The 15278-nt window shown below is 42.1% G+C and overlaps 1 protein-coding gene across 1 annotated transcript; it reads left to right on the top strand.

Moving 5' to 3' along the window:
• Positions 1 to 869: 869 nt before the first annotated feature.
• On the top strand, positions 870 to 10914 carry DENND10 (DENN domain containing 10). Its single transcript, XM_075717585.1, has 9 exons — positions 870 to 915; positions 1497 to 1693; positions 3314 to 3393; positions 4944 to 5092; positions 5284 to 5395; positions 5752 to 5852; positions 7032 to 7139; positions 7714 to 7808; positions 8513 to 10914. The coding sequence occupies exons 1-9, from the start codon at positions 870 to 872 to the stop codon at positions 8687 to 8689; spliced, it is 1065 nt and encodes a 354-aa protein (XP_075573700.1). The 3' UTR covers positions 8690 to 10914.
• The last annotated feature ends 4364 nt before the right edge of the window (positions 10915 to 15278 follow it).

Below are 15278 nucleotides of genomic sequence, written 5' to 3'. Positions count from 1 at the left end.
GGTGTTGGTCTCTTCTCCCATGTAGTTAGCGATAGGATGAGAGAAAATGGCCTCAGGCTGCGCCAGGGGAGGATTAGATTGGACATTAGGAAAAAATTTCTTCACTGAAAGAGTGGTCAAGCATTGGAACAGGCTGCCCGGAGAGGTGGTGGAGTCCCCATCCCGGGAGGTGTTCAAAAACGGGCAGACGTGGCACTTTGGGACATGGTTTAGTGGGCACGGTGGTGTTGGGTTGATGGTTGGGCTGATGATCTTAGAGGTCCTTTCCAACCTTAATCATTCCCAGTTTTCCTTTCATTAAAAAATTATCCAGCCACTGAGCCAAGAAACATAAAACTAATTATTACTCGACCCTTAACTGGTTTAGTGGTGGACTTGGTAGTGTAGGTTAATGGTTGGACTGGATGATCTTGAAGGTCTTTTCCAACCTAAACGATTCCATGATTCGATGTCGACGCCTAGAGTGACTAACTATTACGCTGTATGAATATTCCTCGCCTTACCCAGGCCGCCTTTCAGGCACAAACCAGCCTTTGCGCACGCTCTGCGGGAGCACGGGGAGCCCCGTGTTTTGGGGCTCAGGGCAGGGGTAGAGCTTCTGGCCGTGACTTGTCAGGCGGCTGCCGGCAGGGCCACGTCGCCTTTCGCTAAGTTGTGCCCCGTGACTTACAAAGCGGGATAATAAAGGCGATGAAAAAACCCTATGTTTTTTTCAAAAGTCTTCTTTTCTTTTTCCCCCCTCAGTTGCTGCTGGCGACCAGGCCGGCAGGCAGCGGGGCGGGCAGGCGCGGGAGCGCGCAGCAAATGGCGGCCGGGGGGCGGCGCGCGGGCGGGGCGGCGGGCGGAAGGCGGCGGGGCGGCGGCGGAAGATGGCGGAGGCGGAGAGGCCGCTGCTGCTGGCCGTGGGGCTGATCGGTAAGGGCCCCTCCCGGCCCTGGGGAAGGACCGGGGGGGCTGCTGGGAGGGCCGGGGGTGCCGGGTAGCAGTGCCCCGCCGAGCTGCGGCCGCAGGGCCTGTCCCGGCCGGGCGCTTGCCAGCCTGCGGCTGTGGCAAGGGGTGCCCGCTCGCTGAGGCCGGCGTCTGGGTTTGCCTGTTACAGAGCTCAAACGTGCACAGCTCGGCCAAAGTGTCTTAAACTCACGGCTTCTGAGGTTTCTGTTATGAAATCAGAAACAGAAAAAGCAGGGAAGATCATAAATAAGCTGGTTCGGGCGCTTGTTGGTCAATACCTTGCTCATATGAATGTATATTCAAACTCCTGGTTCTCTTTTGACCTCGTGAAGCAGGTCAAGAGTGGATATTTATGAACATTTAAAAAATAAACCCCGTAGCACAAGTGCTGCCCTACAGCTTAAACCGTAGTGGCAGAACTGGATGTCTGGGGTCAGGGTAAGGTGGAATTTTAATCTGATTCCAGGAAACAAACCTGATTAACCCATCAATTTACTTCCTTGCTGCTGTTTGGCATTCTCACAGTGAACATCTTTCCACCATAGAAAAAGACACCAACGGAGATGCTTTGTGGGTTTGGTGTTATCCGTCCGTAACAGCTGAACTGAGGAGTCTATTGCTGCGAAAGTGCTGCCTTACAGATGAAAATAAATTGCTTCATACGTTTGTATTTGGCCAGTATAAAAGATTGTGGTTCTACATCACAACTGTGGAAGTTCAAGATTCTCCAGCCTTGAAAAAGGTAGGACTTGTCCCATTGGGTTTTTGGTAGAGTGCAGGGAACACTTCTGCAGAGCTGCTTCTGGCAGTTTAAGCAGTGTTTTCCCATTGTATGCTGTGAGAAAGGGAGGGGATTTGAGGTTTTGTGCGCTCACAAATGTAGCTGTTACCCAGCTGCCTAACTGGCTGCATGTTAAGGTTTTCACCAAGATGTATATTGGATGGAGGTGCAAAGAGATTGAGATACTCATTACACAATTTAGATTCTGTGTATTAAAATGGAGATGCTATTTCATGCCATTAGTTACTTTGCATTTCAGGTTCAGCAATTTGTTCTCTCTCTTGCTTTTTTTTCTTTTTGTCAAAAAAGCTCTGTAAAGGGTCTTTCATAGTGTCTGAAATCTTCTTCATACAGAACTCGATGATTTTTTCCCGAAGGGTTGAGTTACATAGGTACTTTCGGTACTTTCTTTTCCGCTGCATTGATAACTGAAAGACTGCAAATATGCTTGTATCTTCTGTACTTCTGTTATGAAGGTCTTTAAATTGTCTGTTAAGTTTATTCAATTTTCATGTTTCATGCTATGTCTGCAGACTTTCAGCCTCATGCTGTCCCAGCCCACAATCATGTGATTAAATGAGTATTAAAAGAGTATTTCTGTTTGTGCGCCTGCTATCCGTGAATTTTTTTCCGGTCTCTTTCTAAATATGTTGATGCTGTCTGCCTCCACAGCCTTCTTTGGCAGCAAATACTGAAGTTTCCTACCTGCTGTGGGGAAGAAAAATGTCTTTCTCTCTTTTAAAATAATCTCATGAGATTAAAGGAAAGCAATTCTTATAGAGTAGATTAAGCAGAAGATAGTATGGCTCAATGGAAATGAGTCACGTCAGAAATACGTTAACCAGGCCTTATTCTGCAGTTAGTATCTTGAGTCTGCTGCTGTCGTGGTTTAACCCCAGCCAGCAGCTCAGCACCACGCAGCCACTTGCTCACTCCCCCTGCCCCAGTGGGATAGGGGAGAGAATCAGAAGAGTAAAAGTGAGAAAACTCCTGGGTTGAGATAAGAACAGTGTAATAATTGAAATAAAGTAAAATAGTAATGAAAATAATAACAATGTAATAATAACAGTAATAATAATAGACAAAGCAAGTGATGCACAATGCCATTGCTCACTACCCACCGACTGATACCCAGCCTGTCCCCAAGCAACAATCGCTGCCCCCCAGCCAACTCCCCCCCGTTTCTATACTGCCCATGACACCATATGGTATGGAATAGCCCTTTGGGCAGTTTGGGTCAGCTGGCCTGGCTGTGCCCCCTCCCAGCTTCTTGTGACCCTGGCAGAGCATGGGAAGCTGAAAAGTCCTTGGCTAGCATAAGTGGGACTTAGCAACAACTGAAACATCAGTGTGTTATCAGCATTCTTCTCATCCTAAACCCAAAACACAGCACTGTGCCTGCTACTAGGAAGAAAATTAACTCTATCCCTGCCACAACCAGGACAGCTGCTATCACTCACTTTTTTTTTTAATTGAAACACCTTGTCAGAGTACTGCAGTAAGTTCAGTAGTGTGAAAAAGACTGTTCATGTGGGGTCATTAAATAAGATGTCTGTTTTTCTGTGCATGTGCCTTATCCAGGTGACCCATTTCTCCATTGTTCTGACAGCCAAAGACTTCAACCCAGAGAAATACGCAGCCTTCACTAGGATACTGTGTAGGTCTGTATAAAAGCTGTTTTGAGGTACTGCTGTGTGCATGTTTAGATCTTGCCAAAGCAAAAGATTAAATTTCATTGTGTTGTGTTTGCACTTGTTCTAGCAATCTGCTGGAAACTCAGTCCTACAAACTGTGAATCAGATTATATAAATCCTTGATTTGGGTTTCTCTTGATTCATGCAGTAAGTGTTGGGTGAATGTGAGGTGACCAGTAGGTTTTAATGTGTCTTCTCCAGACACACGCCACCACCACCCACCCACACGCTCATTTTCTCTGAGAACATGTTTTTTAAAAAGTATAAACATTTGGGAAGAGGTCAGTGCTGTGTAGTCAAAGGTCACCATGTGTTTTTGTGGACGATTTCCGTATCTCCACATCATCTCTACTACAGATGCTTCTTGCAGCTCCTCTGAGCTAAGCACAGCACCCAGGGATGTTTTGGCTTTTCCTCAAGAAAGATGAGAGCCCTCTGCCTCTCGAGGTCTGTGGCTCTGGCTTCTCCCTTCTGCCAGCCAGACTGCCATCCTCTCTTCCCTTGTCCCGTTTACTCACTTTCCTGCATGTCCCCATTCTCATGATCTGTCTCTGCATCTTTCTTTGCTTTTCCTTCAGTTCCCAAATTAGTTGGGTCCCGGTTCTTGATACCAAGAGTATTCCCTGAGATTTTGCAGCTAATTGGATGCAATAGCGAGGTTATTCTATCACAGCCTTGGGAATGCCGTCAGGCTTATCAGTTCTGCAGGGTACTGGAAAACTGAGATTGTTCTCTTTCACTGATATATGAAATACTTGTATTTGCTGTGGATCACAGTAGCTGATAACTTAGCTTTAATACTTCATTTCAAATCCAGGATGGATTCTTCTAAACATAAAAATTGAGTTTCAAATGTGACATAGCTTTGACCTATAGCTAATATGAAAAATGGATAGTTGAGAGCTTCAGTGCTATTCCTGAAGTACCTTAAGCTATAAAATCAGTTATGGTGTCTCTCTGCTGTCTGAAAGACAGCTAAAAGTACATGGGTTTTGTTAGTGTGTGCTTGTTTTGTGGTGTGTGTGGGTTTTTTTATGAGTATTAAGGACATATGTATATTTTTCTTTCATCATTTAACAGAGTACGGAAGAATGTCTAATGATGCTTGGATTAAAAAAATGAATAACTAGTCACATGGTCTGCATTTAATAACAGGAGTTACTGTAGTAGTTGCTTTTTCATGAAGCAGGTACCTTCCAAGTCTGCAAAGAATCCTTAGTCTGGACACCTGCTTACACCTTTGTACTATGTTTCTATATTGGTAAATATTGGTTATTTCATAAAATAGGAAACTCAAATAAAAATGCAAGGTAGTTTTTTATCCTAAAAGAGAGACATGTTTTTGTGTGCATGTTGAAAGACTTCTAGTTCAGTATTTAAAACCTCAACCACATGTCCAAAATAAGAATTCTTGCCAAATATTGCTATTTGTGATACTGTGGGTTTTTTTTTTTGTGTGTGTGTGTCTGCTGGTACTGTTTGCAGTCAAAATACCAGACTCTCTTCTTTTCACACAGAATCTACTTGAAGCATGGAAGTCCAGTTAAAATGATGGAGAGTTACATTGCAGTCCTTACAAAGGGGATCTGCCAAAGCGAAGAAAATGGGTCTTTCCTCAGCAAAGATTTTGATCCTCGGAAGGCTTATCTTGCTGGTTCCATCAAAGGTTAATTAATACCAGAAATCTCTGTTCTGATTTATTTTGTACAATATAAAATACAATCCAGTTTTCATGTGTACTTCAAGCAAATAGTGTTAATGGTATTATCTGTGCTGTTACTATTAAGCTTCTTCAAAAAACAAATGATAGTATCAGCATGTGTATCTTCTATAAAATAATTTTCCCCTCTTTTCTAGATATAGTATCTCAGTTTGGAATGGAAACAGTTATCTTATATACGGCACTGATGTTAAAGAAGCGTATTGTAGTGTACCATCCTAGAATAGAAGCTATCCAGGAGTTCACCAGGTACTTTGTCAATCCCTACCTCCCCACCCACCCCCAAAAGTCCAACAGATTTTTAACCTTTATTGAGAGAAATGCCCCTATTTTAGGGAAGGAAATCTTTTTTAAACCTGTTTATTGAAATCCTGCTAAATCCCTCTTAAGGCTTTAGCCCTATGTTCATCAACTCAGAGAAATTTAACTGTAGAATGAGTGATAAACTCTGCTTGCACTCATAGTAGCAATCTCTGTAGTTCATGTATATGCATGCCAAATGAAACATAGTCATACTAGTTCTTTCTTATGACGTGGCATTTCATACTGTGAAACTTTAATTAGTATAAGTAAAAAACTACCGTGTGTCAATCTAATTTCCCTAGGACTTTGCCTGCTTTAGTATGGCATCGACAAGATTGGTCAATTCTTCATTCATATGTACATCTAAATGAGGAGGAAGTGGAAGCCTTAAAAGCCTGCACAGGTAATGATGATTTATTAATCAAAAATATAAAGAAAATTTAATTTCAGTTTCTATTGCTGTAAGATCTTGCACCAGTGCTCTTTGGGGGAAAGAAGTGGTTGCTTTGATATTAATGCTATTGTTCAAAGTTAAACAGCATAATTTTCTTTAGAAAAGGCAAATCAACTAAAAAAATATGTTAGAAGATAACTAGTTAATCTGGTGTTTCTGGGTGGATCCACATCAGTCTACCCCCTAATCACAGGTGCAAAGCAGCTGTGAGACTTTTTTGATGTTGTGTTCAGAGGGATTGAAAGTCTTACTGCTGTACAGAAGCAGCTCACTTTAGATAAGCTACTTTTTTTTTTTCCAACTTCTACACATAGCTAATAACTGAATTTTTAGAATTTTTTTTTTCCAGTTCCTACCTCTGAAGTTCCAAATTTTTATTCTGACTGCTGCCAGCGAAGTCTCTGGCTCCTAATCGCAGGTAGACTTTACCAGCTATGTAGGAGTTTGACCTGTGTGACACGTTGCTGTGTACATGTAGTACTTAACGTATAATCCAGGAAGAAGCCCTTGGTTTATGCAAAGGTTGGCATGACACATAATGTGGCAATTAAGAGGCTTCTCTATACAGAACAATGAGCAAGAAGACTACTCATCTTCAATATTTCTACTGCATTACCAAGAGTGGCTGTTTCAGCTCACTAAACATCTTCCACAGAGAAAAGCTGCTCTAAGTTTGCTCACCTGGCATGCTATAAATAAGAAAATCTGCTGGTTTTATTCCTCTGTTCCAATCTAATACTTAGTGACAAGGGGCTCTGGAGTGGAGATTCTTTTGAAGAGGAAGTTCAGTGTCTTTTTCATTTGCAAATGAAGAATTTTAGTAGCAAGGTAGGAAGAGAGTTTGAAATTTCAAATTGATAACCTTTTTATATTGGTTGGAGTGTTAGTGGTTCATCCATGTTCAAGGCAATTTTAGAAGTGGATTTTTAAGCTCCTTGGAGGTGAAGCATTCTGCTGGACCCACTTGTTAAATGACTGATAATAGCAAGAGAGCAACCTCCTGGGTCTGATGAGTCCAATGAGTGTCAAATACTCTTAGAACAGACTTTAGGACTGTGACTATTCTCTAATATCTTGGTTTTGTTTTGTTTTTGAAGATCCTAATCTTGCCAAAATTCTGCTCTCTAGGTTACATTGCTGGATTTACAGATTCTGAAGTGAACAGTAGACCAGACCTCTACGATGTGCATGTGAATTTGGCAGATAGCGAGATCACTATTTCCCCTGTAGTAAAAGGTTGGTTGCTTTTTATATTTTTGGATTAAGAGGCCGTTTATTCCAGAGTTGATAGTAACTGCTGAACCTCGCTGTAGGTCAGGCTATGTTGATCCTTCTTCCATCCTGATTCTGAAAAGCCGGTATGTAAGCTTCTGTCTTTCAGTCCTGTTGAGACCCTGGAAGACTGGTGAAAGTTGAAAAGACATGCTGCTTCTTCCAGCAAATGTACAACTGAGATTTCAAAACATCCATGTTAAACAATTACATGGAAGAGACATTAAGCTGAATGCAGAGATCTTACATGAGTCTTTAGAAAAATGTTGCACTAAGTACTTGGAGATTGGGGACTATTTGAAAGAAAAGCTTGTGTGTTGCTTGTCATCTTGCTGTTCCTTGTCATCTGCTTAGGGCTGCTGTAGAGGCAGACAATTTGCCTGTGCTGGCATGGCTGTTGATATGTCGGGTTACTGCCTTTATCAACAGATTTCAAATGGCAGTCATGAAGAGGACTCCTTGTTTTGGTGTGTTACTCGTATGCATTTATCACAGAAATGGTCATTTTATGTGAATGTGTGCCTTTTTTTTTTCTCAGAGGCAATGACAATGGGAAAACTTCACAAAGAAATTGCACAACTAATCGTTCAATCTGCAGAAGATCCAGATAAATCAGACAGCCAAGTCATTAAGGTTAGTATAATTTTTTTATTATTCTTAAATCTAGTTGAGTTACTTCTATTGCTAAATCTTGGTGGAAGTGGGGAGTAGGGGGAAGATTGTCCCTGGGAATAAGTTGATCTCTTGTACCCTCTGCCTTTTTACAAATGAGCATTTTTATTCTTCATACAGGTTTTTAAGGATGATATAATTGGTTTATATTATCTCTTGGGTAACCACATTGCTGAAAAAGCTTCAGAAATTGTATTGATTACAAGACTTCCAGTAAAATTAGTTTCCTGGTTTTATTCTACAGAGCACCTGTTTTGCTCAGCACCTTGTTGATAGTATTGTCAATGCCTTTGAAAAAGTCCTACTGAGATATGGCTTCTCAGCTATAAAGCCTGATTTTTATGATGATGGTTTTTTTCAGTTCTTCCCATATCTCATTATTAGACATTTCACAACTGAGTGACTTAGTCAAAAGAGCTCAGTTAGGCCAGCAACAGGAGCCTGTGGAGTGGCAGTGCTCCCTTTATTCAGCATTGCACAAGAGTATACTGAAGAGCTGTTCAAGTTTGCCTTAAAATAAATGGGGTCTTTATTTAAAATGAAATATTTCTTTACTGTTATTTTCTTTTTGTTCTGTATTGATTTCTTTTTTTAAATAAGTGTATGTTAAAACATTATAATACCTAATAGTATATTTATGGTTGCTTGTTTTTCTGTTCTTCAAGGATATTTCTCTGAAGACAAAAGAAATCTTGGCTACTTTAGCCTCACTTACTGAAGTTTCTGATGGCAATGAAAAACCAACCCTTAACTCTGAGGCCCTGAAACAAAAGCGATTTCCACCTGCTACAGAAAACTTTCTTTTTCATTTAGCAGCTGCTGAACAAATGCTTAAAATCTGATTTTGATGTGCTTCAGTGTTATGGACCAACTCAAAAATACTGTCTTTGCCATACAGATAGGAATACCTGATACTTTATATAGAACAATTACAGGTATAAGAGTGAATGTCATATTTACCGTGATATAATGCAGAATATCGGAGCTTGATGGAGGTGTATTTGGGAACATTCCTGGTGTCATTATCTTCCCCAACTGTAACTTTGTATATATGGCTCCCATCTTTCGTATCACAGTGTGGGTGCATATGCAAGTAGCACATGCCTGTGTGTCCACACTGTGCCAGACATTATTGTAGTGGCTGTCCTGCAGGTTCCAGATGTTGGACAGCTCTGTTCTTGTTCTGACTTGTCTTCCTGGGGTCTGGATCACGGGCTGCAGCACACGTGCTGTAAAACCATCACGGTTCGGATGTGCTAGTCCCTGCACAGGCATACACTGAACATGCGGTTGGTCTGAGTGCTCATTCTGGGCTTCCAGGTGTGTCAGCCTGTCAGATACTGCTCTTGCTCTGGACTGCCTGATACCTGGAAATCCCAAATAAATGGGCAAGTTCTCTTCTTTCTACTTGAAAGTGTCTAGGTGTAAAAAAAAAAAAAAAAGAAAAAAAAAAGATGTCTGGGAAAATCTAGACGTGGTAGCCTTAGGTATATAAAGGAAGAGGTATTTTAAAGCTCAAGTGAGAGTTGAGCACCTCTTTTGGACTCTTGCCTTACAGGTTTTCCCCCCTTTCACTCCATCCCATGCCTGTGATGGAGGGAAAAGAGGACAGGATTACTACATTTAAAATGGGGCTTCCTAGAGGGGGTCACAGACAAGTGCTGCTGTACAGCTGGAGTCATTTAAGAAGTTGTTAGGGTTCTCAGCTGAGAAGATACCTGGCCATTCATTCCTGATCCATTTGACAGAAAATTCGCTGAGTTAAAGCCTCATGGACTAGAAATGTTCAAATGGCCAGGTACCACAGATGGAGCATCAACCTCTTAAACTGCTTGAGCTGTAGCAAGGGTACTATCTGATGGTGCTCTGTGTAGACTAAATGTAGATGGAAACTTTTGAAGTAATAGTGAGAACTGGGAAATAGTTTAGAGAAAATTAAAATTTCCCTACTTGTTTGGTTGCATAGCCATAGCTCAAGAGATTGATTTTTTTTTTTTTTTCCCCCATTGAGCAGCCTGAAACTATCTGCTTTGTAATCTTCTGAGAAGAACTTAGGTTCTTTGTAGGGAAATACTCTGAGCCGAACAATCTGTATTTCTTCAGAACTGTCCACAACAAATCAGTCAATTTTGCAGTAGCACTTTGTTGTAAGAAAAAAATAACCTTTTCCTGGCCTTTGTACAGATAGGCTGTAGTGTGTGATTTTAAATAGAGATTTTATACTTATGATTAAAACTTTAGTAATCAATATTTATATTGTTAAATAATTGGATGTTTACTATTCTGAAACAGAGAGCTCATCAAAAACTATGTGCAAGCAATATTGGTTTGGGAAAGGGTGGTCCTTTTGCTATACATCATATGTTAAGGAAATTTATTTTAGAATGTGGGTAAGGAATGTGACATCTGTGTATAAAATGGCTAGTTATTATAGTCAGAAAATGAAAGTGCTTCAGAATAATCCCCTATTTTCAGGGGTGTAAAATTCTACTTTAAATACTTAGTCTGCAGTTTAAATTCTGAACACAGAAGAGCGTGTGGTTTTTTTTTTTTTTTTAAACTTCTGAGAAAAATACTGCAATTGCCTTCGTTTACCTGTAAGTGCTCTACAGCTTTTTTTCCTCCATTTGCCCGTTAATGTTTTTTCCTAATGGTTCTTTAGTATTGCTGCTTCTGTTTTGGGACTTCCACAATAATCGGAATAGCAGAACTGCAAAATTATGCTGAAAATTCCATTCAGGACCTGCTTTAAAGTCCACTGAAATGGAAGTCTTTCACCAAGAAAAACCTGAACATGCTTTCAGTCGGCTGTTGTAACACCACATGGTAACGGTGAAGAAATTCACATAGTTTCTTATTAACAAAAAGCCTTAAGATTTATCATTCAGGTAGTATGGGTGTTAGAGGCAACCACAAAAAGCAGAGAAGCGCAGTTACAAACTAAATCTTGAATGCTTCCTTTGCTTTCTGTTTTGGAAATGTTTAAGTTGAAAATCTTGTTGTTGTGTTAGATCCTGTATTCTGACGTTTGTGTGAAACAAATGAAATATAATTTTGCACTTAAGGAACTGGACTCATAGCATGCTTCTGTCTATTAAAGAAAGCCTGAACAGTCTACCCTTTAATTTATGTAAATGTATTCTTGAATAGTTATGACCACTGAGTCACAGGCTTTGGCTCTTAGTTTTTGCAATAGTGGGATTAAGCTACAGCTTGATGTTTAGGTCAGAAGTGGAATACTACCCATTCAAACAGTTTTGTCACCTGTGCTGATTTTCTGTCAGTGCCAAGACAGATGTATTGGCCTCCTTCAGCTTCAGTACTGTCAAAAGATTGTCCTGATGTTCTTCCATTTTCTTAATGCCTTTTGACATAGTTTCCTCTCAAAAAGATTTAGAATAAAATAGGGAAATCTGAAAGGTCAGAACAGGGAAAGATTTCTGCTTATCTCTCACTTCCCTTTCCCCAGGATGCGTACAAGCAGACTGTGTGTGCAGTTGCTGGTTTTGCAAAGTCAGATGACATCCTTTGTTCTTCCTTCTAGAAACAAAGACTGTATAAAATGAAATCGTCATTCCTTGTTCTCATCTTACTGCCTTTCTGTTCTTGGATAAATATGAAATGGTGAATGATGGTACCTGTCAACCTGCTAAGAGACATGCCTCCAAAAGGCATGCAGCACGTAGAATAATTGAAAGCCTTGAATTCAAATTAAAATTGTAGTGCTGCTCCTTCCTCAGCTGAGGCAAAAGGTGCTCCCCGAGCACCCCGCCTTGGTCGTTGCCCACGCGAACCAGTTAGTGTGATAGCATTAGCGTAACATCTGCACTACCTTTGCAGATACTGGAATGTAGGTAGTGAACAGAGCAAAGGCTTGCGAAGGGGAGCAGGATAAACGGTCGATCCCTTCAGTTGTGATTTTGCTGAGTAAATTGGGCTAGTCCCTTAAGGCTAACTCTGTTTTTAATGCTTTCGTCCCTGGGGTTTTAGTCCCTGGTGTGAGCTGGTCTGCCTTGTTTCCCCCACAAGCAAGTGTTAGGGGGAATGTTCTGATTGAGAGCAATACTGTGCTGTGTAACCTGGACAAAAATGAATGCAGGACACCTGACAGCATCCATCTTAAAACTGTGGGCTGCTTCTGCTTTCAACTTCTGACTGCTTCAGTTCCCCAGCTACTGAAAAGGCTAATGATAATTTGTTAATAGGGTGTTGTGAGATGTCATTTGAAGCAGCTCAATTTCTAGATAAAAAACCAAGCCATACAGCTCCGTGTAGGCAGTTCACAGCTGCCTCGTTGTGCCTTACGCCCTTCCCTAGGCAGCTGTCTGGCCTCAGCTGAGTCAGAGGGGTCTGTGGGCAGGTGCCATCATTCCTCGTAGCCGCCGAATGATGTGAGACTCGGGAGGAGACTCCAAAGACTGGGCAGCAGCTCCTTCCCGAGCAACACTGCGGCACGTGGCACGGCGTTCGCTGTGTGGTAGGGAAGGAGCCGCAGCGCAGGATTCCCTCCCCGCCTGCATCCTTCGTTCCTCCACCCCTATGGCCTGCGGGGAAAAATGGCATGGCTGTGTTACAGGCTTGGGAGTAATGCGGGGACACGAGCTCCAGCAGGGGAAATGCTTTGATCTCAGTATTTCCTAGCATGGGAGTGGCTGGTTTGCTGGGTGATTTTTTTGTTTGTTTGTTGTGATTTTTTTTTTTTTTTAAGCTACGTTAAAGGAACATGGAAGCCTTATTGTATATTCCTAAATTTCAAGATGACAAGCTGAGTAGGTGGGGAACTGCTAGCGTATTGTGCTGTACTGAGACTTAAGTCTTCCTTGAAGCTGAAAGCTGCCATCTGTTGTAGTTTACCACACCTTAAACTGGTTCCACCACTGTCACTGAACAGGCTGGCCGGTGCTGAAGGCAGGAGGCAGGCCTGCCTTGGGCTGGTACCTTGTTAATCCAGTCTAAGTTACAAATGGGAAGGGTGTCCTGTAGGTGCTGACTCTCCTCCCAGTTCCTTCAAACACGATGCTCTTCTGCTTGTCCCAGTCTTGTTCCCCTCACTTAAACCTCTGGACTAGCAGGTCGCCGGTCCTGGCAGTTCTGCTCTCATAATGACTTTGTTTCAAGACTGAGGATGCCAGGGCCTTTTTAGCATCGTATTTTCCCTGCCCTGATTCAGGAAGCAGCTGAATCACCCAGGCTGACAATTTAAATGGCAGGTGCCTGCCCTCCTCTTCTGGAAGATTCTGGCTAGGGCAATAGAACCATTTCTGAGAATGGGGGAAAGGAAAGAGGTATTTAATAACCCTGAGCGAGCTGTGTTTAATATGGCAAATTTCAACTCGAGTATTCAGTAAGAAGCTGGTAGAGTTTGATAATGGGCAGCTGTAATAACAGACACTATTACCAGACCCATTCCATCGGCCTTACTCACAGAGTTGTAATGACATCAATTTGCTTAAAACATCCAAGCGTGGTGCCAGAGAATTTATAGCTTGTCTAGTTACCATGACGATTCAAAGTTCCTGAATGTGTTATCTTCAATTTGTTGGCTTTGCTCTACTGTCCGTTGTTTTGGTTTGGGTTTTTTTCCCTCTTTGCTTCCATTGTGGTTCATGTAACTAGCATTTATTGTAGCCATTCTTAAATTACGTTTAAAAAAAGGAGTGGGGAGAGGGGTTGGTCTTCATTGTAGTGCCAATTAATGTTTACTGAGAGTGGAATTAGACCCCATCTGAGTTTGCCTTTGGTATGTTATTGAAATAGAATTCATAGAGAAATGGGGTTTTAGAGAATTTATCTGTAGGATGTTAGTGGTGCCACTGTTATTAAAGATTTGGAAGGAGACAAACACTTCACTGAGAGGCAGGCTGAGACTGTAAGCCTGTTCCACCTGACCCCGTGGTATCTAAGGAAAAGAGCAGGGCAAGCCACCTTCTCCCTAGCGTCCCCCCAGCTCAGGAGAGCCGAGGCTGATGTGATCTCTCCTTCTTGTGTCTCCTTTTGGCTGCCGTTGGAGATGACATTTGGCTAGGCAGGCCTTTGGTCTGACACAGTATGTTTGCTTTTATATTGTTGATCCTGATGGGATTTTTTTTTTTTTTTTTTTTTTACTATGTACTTAAGCACATGACCCACAAAGGCAAGGCTAAGTGTTGAGTTCAGTAGGTGTAAATGATCCTTTACCTTTAAAAATTCACTGTAGTCCTCCAGTGGAGTAGCACAAACTCTTTGCCGCTCAGGTTTGGCAACTTACAGACATCCTTCTTCCTGGAACAGCTTTGCAGCGCGTTCCCCTCAAGTTACAGGTCCTTAGGGCGGGCTGCTACTCCCCTGTGCTCTCTCCTTGTGTGACCCTCCCCTGCAGTAAGTTGTTAGAGGAAGGCTCAAAAAAGGCAGAACTCAAACAAGAAACTAAACGCAACCCCCTACTTCCTGCTTTTGTTCAGTGCCAAATGCACAGCAGGAACTATTTTCCTGCAAGAGACCAGGCCTGCTGATTTTCCTTACTTTGCTCTGTGCTGTTGTCTTCCTGTAGGGATGGAGTGGATTGGGAAACATTTGGTTCCCTCACACCATGAAAAGAAATCTAATCCTCCAGCAAGAGGAGAGCAGTGACCAGTCTGTTGTGCTCTAAGGAAGTTATATTATGGCAGACTTTGGAGGCTGTACTTGTAGAATTATTTCTGTGAAAGTGATTATTACACTATTTAGTGCATACTTACCCCTGTCACACACAGCCTTAGCAGCACCTCACGTAACGTGTTCGGTCATCTTACAGCCACCTCTCCTATGACCCCCATCTATAGTTATCACAACCACAGGGTCTCCTACCACGCTTGTGGAGCTTCTTTCTACTTTGTTCCCCCAGGAGAAGGTCTGATCTTGATTTTGTGGCGGGTCAGTAAACCATGTGAAAGCAGCTGTAGCGGGCCAGACCAAAGATCTGTTCAGCCACATGTCATATCCCAGCGGCCACCAAAAGTAGACACAGGAAGAGAGTGAGAGCAGGCAAATAAGCTATTTACCCCTTCCCCTCTCCAGTAGTATGGAGCTTAGAACTTCTTTTGCTGGTGTAGTTTCCATGAATTTAGTATCTTTCAGTGGATTCCCTTTGACAGAAATGCCTCTTTAATTCATGTCAGCTTTTAGTGTCCCTTTGGTAAGAACTTCAAAGTTCACCTGCATGCTGAGCTATCTGTCACTACACCCAATTCCACTCCCAGTGTTAACAGTTCTCACAGCCCAGATGTGAAGCTGGATTATCCCCTCTGCCAAGCTCATTACTTTTCGCTTATCCATTTGGTATTTCACCTGGTTTTACATCTGGTATTGTAAGCTCTTTCTGCAGCTCTTCACAGGCAGCACTGGTCCCCTGAATAATTTTGTATGATCAGCACAACTTATCACTGCACTGATCGACAGTCTCAAAAGACAGCT

This window comes from Pelecanus crispus, chromosome 10, assembly GCF_030463565.1.
Source record: "Pelecanus crispus isolate bPelCri1 chromosome 10, bPelCri1.pri, whole genome shotgun sequence".
Lineage (NCBI taxonomy): Eukaryota > Metazoa > Chordata > Aves > Pelecaniformes > Pelecanidae > Pelecanus > Pelecanus crispus.
The sequence above is the reverse complement of the archived record's forward strand: the minus strand, read 5'-3'. Positions and strand labels throughout refer to the sequence as shown.